At 35.8% G+C, this 16481-nt stretch overlaps 1 protein-coding gene across 1 annotated transcript in view; it reads left to right on the top strand.

Annotated features, from left to right (window-relative positions):
- Nucleotides 1-16481, top strand: part of LOC100891020 (structural maintenance of chromosomes flexible hinge domain-containing protein 1-like) — a 99919-nt gene that overhangs the window by 45216 nt on the left and 38222 nt on the right. Inside the window, exons 19-20 of the mRNA XM_030973989.1 lie at nt 1276-1420; nt 2007-2179. Coding sequence (XP_030829849.1) covers nt 1276-1420; nt 2007-2179 — 318 coding nt within the window. The remainder of the gene's footprint in view (nt 1-1275; nt 1421-2006; nt 2180-16481) is intronic.

Below are 16481 nucleotides of genomic sequence, written 5' to 3'. Positions count from 1 at the left end.
TTCGGCCTCCCCCGATCTCCTTCTATTCGTTTTCCTCTTCTTTCTTTCTTTCCCTTTCTCTCCTCTTTCCATTTCCCTTCTTTTTCCTTCTCCCTCTCTCTCTCTTTTTGCGGGGGGGGGGGGGGGACAAGGCCCCCTCGCCCCCGATCTCCTTCTTTCCCCCTTTTCTTTTCTTCTTCCTCTTCTTTCTTTCCCATTCTCTCCTCTTTCCATTTCCCTTATTTTCCTCCTCTCTCTCTCTCTCTCTTTTCTGCTGTACAATTACCCTTAGTGCTTTACCCTTATCTTGTCAAAGATAAAATACAAATAGAGCATAATATAAAGTTAAAACCTACCATATTCACAGAAATCATGATAAAAATGTATGGTCATAATCGTCTACAAGGGACTGGATTGTTTACCGCTAGACTAGGCAGGCCGCGTAAGCAAGGACAAATAAAATTGACGACGTAATTGGCGACGAAACCAGCCAGGCGTGAATCTCGTCGTGAATTTTATCGCCAATTATTCACGACGAAATTGACGATATCTTGAATTTTATCGCCAATTTCGTCGTGAATAATTCGCGATTTGGTCTATTCGCGATGTCCCTTCAGGGCCACCATACCATCCACATCATAGATTGCAGTATATCTGATGTCTGTATCAAGCTGATAGCCCACGAGAGCTTGAATCAGACAACACATCAAATGAAATGCTAAAACAAAACAAAAAAAAGTTGTTCACAATTCCATGACATATTTCATTAATACTTGGCTTAATTTTAGGGCATACCTTTTGCTTGCCATTATACAGACTTAATTTTACACCCTTCTAGCCTTCAGTAGATGATTTGTTCTTAGATCAAGCTGTGAAACACCCTTGATTCTTGGAAATGCTATCTATTCTTCATGAAACTGAAGATGTTGTAAAACATAGAAGATGCTTCATTTTAGTTCAGTGATATTCAAATCTTTAAATGTCATTTTTTCTGTGGAAAATGTTGGAAATGCATCCAAAGTGACAGAGGATGGAGACAAAGACAAGTTAATATTACAAAGCAAAAACTACAAGACCAGCTTTGCACATGATTTTGTTCCCCTTTGTTGTGGTTGTTTGGGGGTATTGTCATCGAACATCTGGTAAATTGCTCTCCTATGATATAACAAATCCTGATGGTAATCATTTTCTGAATGAAATTAGGTTTGGTACACAAAGTAAATCAAAAATTATACTATATAGGCATCGAGTTTTTAGATTAATATCAATGCTTGTCGATTGTGCCTTATTTTATAGCGGGCCCACCAAGCAAATTTATCTTTGACACCATGGATCCTTCGTTCAGGGTAGACGTCCCATTCAACATCCCTCTTGAGCTACGAGACGAGTTTAATAATCCCACCAAGCCAACGCCTAACATCAAACCAGTACTCGAAGCAAGGTATACCGATCAAATTTTAGATAGATTTCTTACTCAGTAATTAGGCTTTAGTATTGTAGTTATTCAATCTAATTATCTATCCACCAAGCCACCAACCAACCTCAAACCAATCCACAAAGCAATGTAAACTGATTAGGTTTGTTTCCCAAGAATTTAAAAATCTGAGTTTTCATTATGCAATCAAATACACTGTCAGATTCTCAAACAAAATTCTGTACATGCACTAGGGGAATTGCCATTTATTATTTAACTCTAGTACTTAAAAATCAACATTTTATAATATAGAGAAACAAGATTAAGAAAACGGTGGAATGTAGAATAAAAGTGGAAGTTGGTAAGATAATAAGGGAATGAAAAGAAGGAAAGGCAGCAGGAAAAAACTGAAAGATCGAGCAATGAAATTCTAATAGAGAAATGAATAGATGTAGTAGGCAAACAAGGAAGAAATGGAGGACGTTTAAGAAAAATAAGAAGACCTATTTGTAAAATATGTAAAAGGAAGGATAACATCGTTTTATGAATGGTCATGGTTAGCAGATAAAGAAGAAATAAGAATGGAAGCTGAAATATTTTTCTTTTTCTTCAGTGGCCTTGAAATGGGCTATGAGAAGGTGGAAATCAATGACACCTCACTTATAGTGAAAGGAGTAAAGGCATCCGGGGACGTTGGATCGGCTCAAGGAAAGATCTTCAACATGACTGTGACGATACCTGGACTGGAGATCCCCACTCAACAACTAAAGATCAGAATCTTGCCTGGTAAGCAAGGGCACGTCACATCTTCAGGTGTGAACTAACTTGTTCGGAGAGAAAGTTTAGCTGGTAGACGATAGACTACTGGTGATGTTTGATTCGGTGAAGATGCAATTGGAATGATGATGATGATGATAATGATCTTGTTCATGATCATGACAATGATAACCTTTGATAATAATACAAACTAGATTTGTAATACTTGATGGAACAAGTATAGGTGGGCTGATCCAACTAAAATTTGAGACAAAATCAAGGGCACATTTAAGATATCTCATTAATACTCGAAGTTCAGCGTAAACGAAGCTAAAACGATGGAGATATTGCTCGCGAAAGACGGGAATGTAGAATCGAGTTTTGAGAAAAAATCATGTCCCATAGAGAATACACGCAAAATGTGAACATTGACATGCCTCCTTTAATCGCAAATATACGCCATGATGCTTTTGTCAAAATGAACAATTGTGATGACTTCATTTGTAGAAAATTGTCTCAGCTAGAACATTTCAAAATTTGGAAGAAAATCAATCAACATTTACAGAGATACCATCAATTTTCTATAAATATGCTGACGTCATAATATGCGAATTGGTATTTTGAGTTCGGAGGCCATCATGATGACGTCATGAGTTACTTGAAGGTCAAATGAGACATGAAACAATATCTCCGAATCATACTCTTTTAAAATATGAAAACAAATTGGGGTCACCTTGCATCTAAAGAGCTACAATGGATTTTGTATAGGCGTGTTTTTGCCCATATATGCTATGTATTACAAGAGCTCGCGCGCATGGAGATTTATGTTAAACGGTCGATCATTCCGTTATTAATAGTCATAAAGAGACAAACATGGTATCAATATGTTTGTAAATATATGTGGTATATTATGAAAGAAAAAAAAAAGGCAATTCAATGTTGTGCAAAAGTTTTACGCGCGAAAACGCGCGCGCATGCTCGTACGCGCGATTTTTTATCAAATGCTTAGAATGGCCTAAAACGTATGCAAAATGATTTTCAGACGATTTTGAGCATTTCAAAATTTTGCGTGCGCATTGACGCGCGGACGTACGCGCACGCGCGCGTTATTTGACCTTTTATTGACCGGACGGATATTGACCTTTATCATGATAAATATGAACGAGAAATACCTTTTGGTTATGAAGATATGATCATGAGTTGATTTTCGTAAAATTTTACAAAATGGCGCCTAGATGACGTCATCAGTGAAGGTCAATGTTGAAAACGTTATTGTGCTTTGTACATATGTCTATACATATGTGTGCCAAATTTCTAGGCATTTGATAGAGCCATTTCCAAGTTATCTTGTTCACAAAAAAGTGGTTAGAAATAAGAACTAGATTTGTAATACTTGTTTGGTACAAGTATAGGTGGGCTGGTCCAGCTAACATTTTAGACAAAATGAAGGGCACATTTGAGATAGCTAATTGTCTCAGCTACATCATACTCGAAGTTCAGCGTAAATGAAGCTAAAATGACGTAGATGTTGCCCGCGAAAGACGGGAATGTAGAATCGAGTTTTGAGAAAAAGTCATGTCCCATAGAGAATACACGCAAAATGTGAAAAATTGACATGCCTCCTTTAATCGCAAAAATACGCCATGATACCTTTGTCAAAATGAAGAATAGTACTGACTGCATTTGTAGAAATTTGTCTCAGCTAGAACATATTAAAATTTGGAAGAAAATTGATCAATATTTACAGAGATACAATAAATTTTCCATAAATATGCTGACGTCATAATATGCAAATTGGAATTTTGAGTTCGGAGGCCATTATGATGACGTCATGAGTTAATTGAGTGTCAAATGAGACATGAAACAATATTTCCGAATCATACTCTTTTAAAATATGAAAACAAATTGGGGTCACCTTGCATCCTAAAGAGCTACAATGGATTTTGTATAGGCGTGTTTTTGCCCATATATGCTATGTATTACAAGAGCTCGCGCGCATGGAGATTTATGTTAAACGGTCGATCATTCCGTTATTAATAGTCATAAAGAGACAAACATGGTATCAATATGTTTGTAAATATATGTGGTATATTATGAAAGAAAAAAAAAGGCAATTCAATGTTGTGCAAAAGTTTTACGCGCGAAAACGCGCGCGCATGCTCGTACGCGCGATTTTTTATAAAATGCTTAGAATGGCCTAAAACGTATGCAAAATGATTTTCAGACGATTTTGAGCATCTCAAAATTTTGCGCGCGCATTGACGCGCGGACGTACGCGCACGCGCTCGTTATTTGACCTTTTATTGACCGGACGGATATTGACCTTGATCATGATAAATATGAACGAGAAATACCTTTTGGTTATGAAGATATGATCATGAGTTGATTTTCGTAAAATTTTACAAAATGGCGCCTAGATGACGTCATCAGTGAAGGTCAATGTTGAAAACGTTATTGTGCTTTGTACATATGTCTATACATATGTGTGCCAAATTTCTAGGCATTTGATTGAGCCATTTCCAAGTTATCTTGTTCACAAAAAAGTGGTTAGAAATAAGAAAAATATACTAGATTTGTAATACTTGTTTGGAACAAGTATAGGTGGGCTGATCCAACAAAAAATTGAGACAAAATAAAGGGTACATTTGAGATAGCTTTTTGTCTCATCTACAACAAACTCGAAGTTCAGCGTAAACGAAGCTAAAACGACGTAGATATTGCTCGCGAAAGACGGGAATGTAGAATAGAGTTTTGAGAAAAAGTCATATCCCATAGAGAATACACGCAAAATGTAAAAAATTTACATGCCTCCTTTAATCGCAAAAATACGCCATGCCTTTGTCAAAATGAAAAATAATAGCAATTGCCTTTGTAGAGAATTGTCTCAGCTAGAACATATCAAAATTTGGAAGAAAATCAATCAATATTTACAGAGATACAATCAATTTTCCATAAATATGCTGACGTCATAATATGCAAATTGGAATTTTGAGTTCGGAGGCCATTGTGATGACGTCATGAGTTAATTGAGGGTCGAATGAGACATGAAACAATATCTCCGAATCATACTCTATTAAAATATGAAAACAAATTGGGGTCACCTTGCATCCTAAAGAGCTACAATGGATTTTGTATAGGCATGTTTTTGCCCATATTTGCTATGTATTACAAGAGCTCGCGCGCACGGAAATTTTTGTTAAACGGTCGATCAATCCGTTATTAATAGTCATAAAGAGACAAACGTGGTATCAATTTGTTTGTAAATATATGTGGTATATTATGAAAGAAAAAAAAAAGCAATTCAATGTTGTGCAAAAGTTTTACGCGCGAAAACGCGCGCGCATGCTCGTACGCGCGATTTTTTATAAAATGCTTAAAATGACCTAAAACGTATGCAAAATGATTTTCAGACGATTTTGAGCATTTCAAAATTTTGCGCGCGCATTGACGCGCGGACGTACGCGCAGGCGCGCGTTATTTGACCTTTTATTGACCGGACGGATATTGACCTTGATCATGATAAATATGAACGAGAAATACCTTTTGGTTATGAAGATATGATCATGAGTTGATTTTCGTAAAATTTTACAAAATGGCGCCTAGATGACGTCATCAGTGAAGGTCAATGTTGAAAACGTTATTGTGCTTTGTACATATGTCTATACATATGTGTGCCAAATTTCTACGCATTTGATTGAGCCATTTCCAAGTTATCTTGTTCACAAAAAAGTGGTTAGAAATAAGAAAAATATATAAATAAAGGCAATTCTAACGAAATTATAAGGTGGTCTGTACGTTATACAGCCCACCTGATAATAAAGGCAATTCTAACGAAATTATAAGGTGGTCTGTACGTTATACAGCCCACCTGAAAATATACTAGATTTGTAATACTTGTTTGGTACAAGTATAGGTGGGCTGGTCCAGCTAACATTTTAGACAAAATGAAGGGCACATTTGAGATAGCTAATTGTCTCAGCTACATCATACTCGAAGTTCAGCGTAAATGAAGCTAAAATGACGTAGATGTTGCCCGCGAAAGACGGGAATGTAGAATCGAGTTTTGAGAAAAAGTCATGTCCCATAGAGAATACACGCAAAATGTGAAAAATTGACATGCCTCCTTTAATCGCAAAAATACGCCATGATACCTTTGTCAAAATGAAGAATAGTACTAACTGCATTTGTAGAAATTTGTCTCAGCTAGAACATATTAAAATTTGGAAGAAAATTGATCAATATTTACAGAGATACAATCAATTTTCCATAAATATGCTGACGTCATAATATGCAAATTGGAATTTTGAGTTCGGAGGCCATTATGATGACGTCATGAGTTAATTGAGGGTCAAATGAGACATGAAACAATATTTCCGAATCATACTCTTTTAAAATATGAAAACAAATTGGGGTCACCTTGCATCCTAAAGAGCTACAATGGATTTTGTATAGGCGTGTTTTTGCCCATATATGCTATGTATTACAAGAGCTCGCGCGCATGGAGATTTATGTTAAACGGTCGATCATTCCGTTATTAATAGTCATAAAGAGACAAACATGGTATCAATATGTTTGTAAATATATGTGGTATATTATGAAAGAAAAAAAAAAGGCAATTCATTGTTGTGCAAAAGTTTTACGCGCGAAAACGCGCGCGCATGCTCGTACGCGCGATTTTTTATAAAATGCTTAGAATGGCCTAAAACGTATGCAAAATGATTTTCAGACGATTTTGAGCATTTCAAAATTTTGCGCGCGCATTGACGCGCGGACGTACGCGCACGCGCGCGTTATTTGACCTTTTATTGACCGGACGGATATTGACTTTGATCATGATAAATATGAACGAGAAATACCTTTTGGTTATGAAGATATGATCATGAGTTGATTTTCGTAAAATTTTACAAAATGGCGCCTAGATGACGTCATCAGTGAAGGTCAATGTTGAAAACGTTATTGTGCTTTGTACATATGTCTATACATATGTGTGCCAAATTTCTAGGCATTTGATTGAGCCATTTCCAAGTTATCTTGTTCACAAAAAAGTGGTTAGAAATAAGAAAAATATATAATAACTAGATTTGTAATACTTGTTTGGAACAAGTATAGGTGGGCTGATCCAACAAAAAATTGAGACAAAATAAAGGGTACATTTGAGATAGCTTTTTGTCTCATCTACAACATACTCGAAGTTCAGCGTAAACGAAGCTAAAACGACGTAGATATTGCTCGCGAAAGACGGGAATGTAGAATAGAGTTTTGAGAAAAAGTCATATCCCATAGAGAATACACGCAAAATGTAAAAAATTTACATGCCTCCTTTAATCGCAAAAATACGCCATGCCTTTGTCAAAATGAAAAATAATAGCAATTGCCTTTGTAGAGAATTGTCTCAGCTAGAACATATCAAAATTTGGAAGAAAATCAATCAATATTTACAGAGATACAATCAATTTTCCATAAATATGCTGACGTCATAATATGCAAATTGGAATTTTGAGTTCGGAGGCCATTGTGATGACGTCATGAGTTAATTGAGGGTCGAATGAGACATGAAACAATATCTCCGAATCATACTCTATTAAAATATGAAAACAAATTGGGGTCACCTTGCATCCTAAAGAGCTACAATGGATTTTGTATAGGCATGTTTTTGCCCATATTTGCTATGTATTACAAGAGCTCGCGCGCACGGAAATTTTTGTTAAACGGTCGATCAATCCGTTATTAATAGTCATAAAGAGACAAACGTGGTATCAATTTGTTTGTAAATATATGTGGTATATTATGAAAGAAAAAAAAAAGCAATTCAATGTTGTGCAAAAGTTTTACGCGCGAAAACGCGCGCGCATGCTCGTACGCGCGATTTTTTATAAAATGCTTAGAATGGCCTAAAACGTATGCAAAATGATTTTCAGACGATTTTGAGCATTTCAAAATTTTGTGCGCGCATTGACGCGCGGACGTACGCGCAGGCGCGCGTTATTTGACCTTTTATTGACCGGACGGATATTGACCTTGATCATGATAAATATGAACGAGAAATACCTTTTGGTTATGAAGATATGATCATGAGTTGATTTTCGTAAAATTTTACAAAATGGCGCCTAGATGACGTCATCAGTGAAGGTCAATGTTGAAAACGTTATTGTGCTTTGTACATATGTCTATACATATGTGTGCCAAATTTCTAGGCATTTGATTGAGCCATTTCCAAGTTATCTTGTTCACAAAAAAGTGGTTAGAAATAAGAAAAATATACTAGGAATTTAATTCGTCATGGGGACGAATTAGGTGGTCTGTTTTCAATTTTCATGATCATGCTCATCTTTAATTCAATGATCCAATATAATGATGTTAATTTTAAATGATGTATTAAGATATGAATTGATGAATGAAGTATCGATGACCTGATGAACTGATAGATTGAACTGATGTGAAATGAACTGAATTGATGAGCTAAACTGATGAACTGATGAACTGTGACCTGAACTGAAGTTAATAACTTCACCGATAAACAAAATATTGAGAAATGATTATGATCAAAATCATGATCATAATGAAATTTAATCAAACAAGACCGGAATGTAGAATGCATATTTCAGAAAAAGTCACCATAGATATGCCACGCAAATTAAGAAAATTCTGACACGTCGCATTTAAACGAAGTTTTCTCTATGATGACGTCATCAAAATGAAAAATGGTGAGATATATATATAAGAGAAGGAGAGCAGGAGACGGGTTATAGTCATGTAAACATACATGAGCTGGACAGAGGGATGAAAGAGGAATCAGAATGCATTCGGAAGGAGAGAGTATAGTATAAGAAAACATGGTAGGGGTGAAATAATAATACTAAGGGCAAAGGAAAGAGCTAGAGAAAATTAAGGAATATCACAAGACATATTAGAGGGAGAACAGGAGCCAGAGCCAGATAAGGGAGAGGGCGATAGGGATGAGAGACTAGAGAAAGAGAGAGGCAGAGACAGATGGAAACAGAGCAAGTGAAGAAGAGGGAGGCAGAGCAAGAGAGGGAGAAGGTGAATGAGTAGAGAGAAAGAGAGATAGTAGTCGAAGAAGATGATAACATCAAATAAGAAACGAAAGCAAAAATATATATATTTTTTAAATTGACCCACCGGGAATCGAACCTTGGTCACCGGAATGGAAGTAAAGTGCGTTACTGATATACCAAAACATTTCTATTCAATCTTTCATTATTGCAAGGAGTTTTTTCCAGATCGGCTAAAGAAAGCTTAAACACCAGTCTTTAAATGTGGTGACAAGTGTGAATTTACAAACTATAGACCAATTTCTGTACTGTCAGTCTTCTCTAAATTATTCGAGCGCATTGTTTATAAAAGAACTATTGAATTACTTGACAAACATTCTATTGTCAATAAACATCAATATGGTTTTCGTAGGGATTATTCAACATGTATGGCTCTAACCGGTCTTTCTAGTAAAGTCATAGATGCATTTGAAGCAAATGAATTTGCAATTTGAGTTTTAATAGATCTGTCAAAGGCCTTTGACACAATTAATCACAATATTTTACTATCTATATTCGTTATGGAATACGCGGTGTAGCTCATAAATGGTTCACCAGCTTTCTTAACAATCGATTACAATGTACTAAGCATCAATCCCCTAATTTTGGAGTTTAGGACAGTAACATGCGGAATTCCACAGGGTAGCCTGCTTGGGCTACTGTTATTTATATTATATGTGAATGATATTTATAAATCTGCTAATGTATTTTCTTTTATACTGTATGCAGAAGACACAAACATATTTGAAAGAGATTCAAACTTGAAGTCTCTTATGGATACAGTAAATCCAGGTCTTATATATATATATATATATATGTAAATGGTTCAAATCTAATAAATTATCTGTAAATGTAAATAAATGTAATTATATGATTTTTCACAATGGAACAAATGCAGATTTAAATGATCTCAACATTGTTCTTGATAATGTCATATTGCCAAGGGAAGATAAAGTCAAATTTCTTGGCGTTTATTTAGATAGTTCCTTGTAATGGAAATACCATATTTACGAAGTTGAAAGTAAGGTGTCCATGGACCTTGTGGCAGATTAGCCCTGTGCTAAATAAGTTATCCAATAAAGTCTTCTACTACTACTACTACTACTACTACATTGGCATTATATCCAGACTCAAACATTTATTCCCAATCACATTCTACGTATGTTAAATTGTGCTCTTATACTGTAATCTTGTTTGGGCGAATTCCTGCAAGTACATAATTTAAGACCTTACATTATTGCAGAAGAAGATTATTCGTATAATATCCGGAATGCACTATCGCTCCCATATTGGTCCCGTGTTTAAACAAATTATTTTCTTGAGATTCAGTGATATCAACTTGGATCAACAGGGTATTTTCATGTATAAAAGCATGAACAACATCTTCCCATCACAATTTAGTGATCTTATCAATTTTCAATGCAACTCGGAAACTCATACGTATAATACGAGAAGCGCTGCCAACACTCATGTCCCTAAACATAGAGCCCGAAGATTTCAATTTGATATTCGATACTCTGGGCAAAAATTGTGGAACACCTAACCATCTATCCTACAGAAGTCGCTCTCCTCGCAGACCTTTCCCCGTAAGGCAAGAATGTATTTAATTGCTCGATATTAATAACCTCTCTTGTATTTATGTGTGAAAATGACTTCTTTTCGAAATCAATAACAAGTTGTATGACCAATGATTTATTTATTTTCATCACTTACGTAAATGCATCAGCTGTTGCTAGGTACCATCTGTATATATTCCCCAGGACAGTGCTGTCGGATGAAGCTGCTGTTTGTTTGTTGAGTTTGCTCATTTGTAATGCTATGTACCCGCTATCTATTTTAGAATTGTAGTACTTTGTTATTGTTATGATGTAATCGCAGACACATGCACACCCCGATTGAGTTAACTTTCTCTCTTTAAGTGAACATGCCTTCCTTTACTTAATTCTCTTCTAATTTGTTTTCCTTTCCTTTTTTTTTAAATATTTCATACCAAAGTTCTGTTATACAAGCTATGCTTTTCGGGTTTTCGCCTCCTTCCGTATCTGAATTATTTACTGTATACTCTGTTTAAATCATTGTCACATATACAATTTATATATACATTATGTTTTATATTGTAATGTTGAGTAGGAAATAAATGTTAATAAATACAATAATACAAGCTACAAAGTTTAAACTGTGTAGCATATTGACCATTATGGAAGATAGATTCAGACAATATGACTATTGACCTCGTACAATGAGCAGTTGCATCTTTGACCCTAATTGATATAATGAAAATTGCATTTTTACAATTTTATCTTATTCCATGAAATGCTCTATCCGTCATGTTCTACCAATATTGTGCTGCGCAGAGATTAAATTGGTTTATTTTGGGTTATTACAATAAGTGGGTTATTGATGTAGACCAAAGCTCATGTTCCCTAGCAAGCTCATTTTATGTACTTAATTACCAGAGAAAAAAAAATCACTCGGTGAGAGTCTGACAGTAAAGTTTAGACAGTAAATGGGTTTCACACAATTGAAGATTTGCTCATGATCCCATCATCCGATTAAAAAACTAAAAGCACCGGTTTTGTAGCCCATGGTCTCAGCTATAACATACCAAAATGTGGGATAGAATAGAGCACGAATAAGCGAGATAGTGCCCAAAGATTAAGGCCATGTAGATTCACGATGTGAACGAAATTCACCTTCCATAGACAATACACGCAAATGAAGAAAATTCTGACATGTCGCCTTTAATTGAAATTTTCACCATGATGACGTCATCAAAATGGAAAACAATGAACACTGATCTCGTAGAGAATTGTCTCAGCTACAACATATCTAAGTTTGGAAGTAAATCAATCAATATTTACAGAGATACAATCAATGTGCCATACATATGATGACGTCATAATATGCAAATTCGTTTTTTGAGTTCCAAGGCCATCATGATGATGTCACGATATATATAATGGCCAAATGAGACCTAAAATCATATTTCCAACTCATATTCTATCCAAATATGAGAAAAAATTGGGGGTTTTGTGGACTTCCTAAAGAGCTATAATGGATTTTGTATAGGCATGTTTTTGCCCATATATGCTATGTATTACAAGATCACGCGCGTACGGACATGTATTTTAAACGGACGCTAATTCCGTCAATAATGGTCATGAAAAGCTAAACATGGTATCAAATTGTTCGGAAAAAGATAAGGAATACCCTCGTCAAAAAGACGTACTAGAAAATTATTCTTCGTTTGGCCGCTACGAACGAAAACGCGCAAAAATGCGTGTTTTGCGTGATTTTTATGAAATGCGTAAAATGGCCTGAAACGTATCCAAAATGAATTTGAGGCGATTTGGAGCATTTTGAAATTTGCGCGCGCACTGACGCGCGGACGTACGCGCACGCGCGCGTTTTTTGACCTGAAATTGACCGGACTGATATTGACCTTGATCATGGTAAATATGAATGAGAAATGACTTTCAGTTATGAAGTTATGATCATTTGAGATTTTCCAAAAAAAACACAAAATGGCGCCTGGATGACGTCATGAAGACTTGATGACCTTGAAAAGGTTCCTGTCACGTCTTATGGCAATGACCTATGACTGTGCCAAAATTGAAAGAAATTGGACGGTTCAATATGGAGTTATCGTGCACACAAAAAAGTGGAAGAAATAAAAATAAAGAAATAAAGAAAGAAAATTCTGACGAAAACAATAGGTAGTCTGTCGAAGACAGACCACCTAATAAATAAAGAAAGAAAATTCTGACGAAAACAATAGGTGATCTGTCGAAAACGACAGACCACCTAACTAGATTTGTAATACTTGTTTGGTACAAGTATAGGTGGGCTGGTCCAGCTAAAATTTTAGACAAAATGAAGGGCACATTTGAGATAGCTAATTGTCTCAGCTACATCATACTCAAAGTTCAGCGTAAACGAAGCTAAAACGACGGAGATATTGCTCGCGAAAGACGGGAATGTAGAATCCAGTTTTGAGAAAAAGTCATGTCCCATAGAGAATACACGCAAAATGTGAAAAATTGACATGCCTCCTTTAATCGTAAAAAATACGCCATGATGCCTATGCCAAAATGAAGGATCGTAGCCACTTTATTTGTAGAGAATTGTCTCGGCTAAAACATATACAAATTTTAAAGAAAATCGATCAATATCTACAGAGAAACAATCAATTTTCCGTAAATATGCTGACGTCATAATATGCAAATTGGAATGTTGAGTTCGGAGGCCATTATGATGACGTCATGAGTTAATTGAGGGTCAAATGAGACATGAAAAAATATCTCCGAATCATACTCTATCAAAATATGAAAAAAAATTGGGGTCACCTTGCATCCTAAAGAGCTACAATGGATTTTGTATGGGCATGTTTTTGCCCATATATGCTATGTATTACAAGAGCTCGCGCGCACGGAAATTTATGTTAAACGGTCGATCATTCCGTTATTAATAGTCATAAAGAGACAAACATGGTATCAATTTGTTCTTAAAAATATGTGGAATATTATGAAAGAAAAATAAGGAGATTCTATGTTGTGTAATAGTCTTACGCGCGAAAACGCGCGCGCAACGCGCGCGCATGCGCGTGTGCGCGATTTTTTATCAAATGCTTAGAATGGCCGAAAACGTATGCAAAATGATTTTGAGACGATTTTGAGCATTTAAAAATTTTGCGCGCGCATTGACGCGCGGACGTGCGCGCACGCGCGCGTTCTTTGACCTGAAATTGACCGGACGGATATTGACCTTGATCATGATAAATATGAATGAGAAATAGCTTTCGGTTATGAAGATATGATCATGAGTTGATTTTCGTAAAATTTTACAAAATGGCGCCTAGATGACGTCATCAGTGAAAGTCAATGTTGAAAACGTTATTGTGCTTTGTACATATGCCTATACATATGTGTGCCAAATTTGAAGGCATTTGATTGAGCCATTTTCATGTTATCTTGTCCACAAAAAAGTGGTTAGAAATAAGTAAAATAAATAATAATAACTAGAAATTTAATTCGTCACGAAGACGAATAAGGTGGTCTGTCTATGTCTTATGATAGATTTGAGAATGGGAGAAGTAATATATAGACATGTAAACAATGATGATCATGATGAACATGATGATGATCATGATAGTAAAGGTGATGATGATCATGATAATGATAATGATGTTTCCTTCATTTCTAAGCGCATAGGGACTTTCTTTGTGTGAGTGATATGCGCTATACAAATAACGTTCATTATTATTATTATATGATGATAAAAACGATAATGTTACTGATGATGATGATAATGATCATGATCATGGTGATGTTGATGATCATCATCTTCAGACCATGATGATGATGATGATGGTGACATTGATGATGATGATGATGATGATGATAATATTGATGATGATGATGACGATGATGAGTATGAGCATGATTCTGACATCTGATTGAAAAAATGAGGAAATATTTAGATAGCATATAGTCTCAGCTACAACTTACTAAGATTTGGTTGAAAACTGTTTTGAATAACAACTGAGACACTGGTCAAAACAGAATCCAGATTTGGAAAAAAGTCATCTTCCATAAGGATAACACGCAAAAAGTAATGGATGTAGTGATAATAGGGTAATAATAAAGTAAATATGGTTGTTTATTACATTATTTGCGATTGTACGTGTTTTAATATTCAAAGGAGATGGTAGAGTGAAAGGTCAAAAAGAAAAAAAAGTGAAGAAAAAAAATTGTTGGAGACGCCCGGACTCGAACCAGGGACCTCTAGGTCGGAAGTCAAGTGCGTTACCGATATACCAAAACATTTCCCTTAGAGATTACACGTAAACGGATAATGGAATTATCAAATCCCACTTTGTAAGTGAAATATGAGCATGATCCCGGCATCTGATCGAAAAATAAAGGGCACACTAGTGATAGCTTATTTTCTCAGCTACAACATACTCAAAACTCAGCGTAAACAAAGATAAAACGACGGAGATATGGGTTTGATTGTGACGTCACAATAGAGTTCGTGTATGGTGCGCATTTTGTTATACGCGTAATATACATTGTCATTGTCACCAGCAGCTGGTGCGCGATGTTATTTACAACTGGCTCGATTATTTCTCACGAGTTTGACACGCAAACAATTGTGGGGTCAACTTGCATCCTAAAGAGCTATAATGTATTTTGTATAGGCATGTTTTTGACCATATATGCTATGTATTACAAGAGCTCGCACGCACAGACATTTACCTTAAACGGACGATCATTTCCTTATTAATGGTCATAAAGAGATAAACATGGTATCAAATTGTTCGGAAAAAAATGGGAAATACTATGATAGACAAAAAATGACGATTTAAGGTTGCGTTCGACCATTACGAACAAAAACGTGCGCGCAAATTTATGCGCGCGGAAAGGTGTGCGCACGCAAAATTCTCGAAATGCTTGAAATGGCCTAAAACGTACTCTAATTTGATCAAAAAGTGATTATGAGCATTTTTATTTTTGCGCGCACCGACGCGCGGACGGACGCGTACGCGCGCGTTAATTGACCTTAAGTTGACCGGACGGATATTGACCATAATCGTTATAAATATGAATGAGAAATGATTTACGGTTATGAAGATATGATCATGAGTTGATTCTCAGAGCACTTCACAAAATGGCGCCTAGATGACGTCATGATATTTTGATGAACTTGAAAATGTTCCTGTCACGTCTTAAGATGATGACCTATAACTGTGTTAAATTTGAAAGAAATTGGACGGTTCAATTTTGAGTAATCGTGCACACAAAAAAGTGGTCACAAATTTATTTTAATTGAATTGTGTTTTTGTACAAATTCAATTAAAATACTAGAAATTTAATTCGTCATGGGGACGAATTAGGTGGTCTGTCTTCAATTTTCATGATCATTGACACGTCAAAAATTAAAAAAATTGATGAAAAAAAAATTGTTGGAGACGCCCGGACTCGATCCAGGGACCTCGAGGTCGGAAGTCAAGTGCGTTACCGATATACCAAAATATTTCCCATAGAGATTACACGGAAACGGAAAATACAATTCTCAAATCCCACTTTGTAAGTGAAATATGAGCATGATACCGGCATCTGATCGAAAAATAAATGACACACTTATTATAGCTCATTGTCTCAGCTACAACATACTCAAAGCTCAGCGTAAACGAAGATAAAACGACGGAGATGTTGCTCGCGAAAGACAACAATGTAGAATCCAGTTTTGAGAAAAAGTCATGTCCCGTAGAGAATACA

This window comes from Strongylocentrotus purpuratus, unplaced genomic scaffold (genome assembly GCF_000002235.5).
Source record: "Strongylocentrotus purpuratus isolate Spur 01 unplaced genomic scaffold, Spur_5.0 spur5_scaffold_7, whole genome shotgun sequence".
NCBI classification, from domain to species: Eukaryota; Metazoa; Echinodermata; class Echinoidea; order Camarodonta; family Strongylocentrotidae; genus Strongylocentrotus; species Strongylocentrotus purpuratus.
The sequence above is the reverse complement of the archived record's forward strand: the minus strand, read 5'-3'. Positions and strand labels throughout refer to the sequence as shown.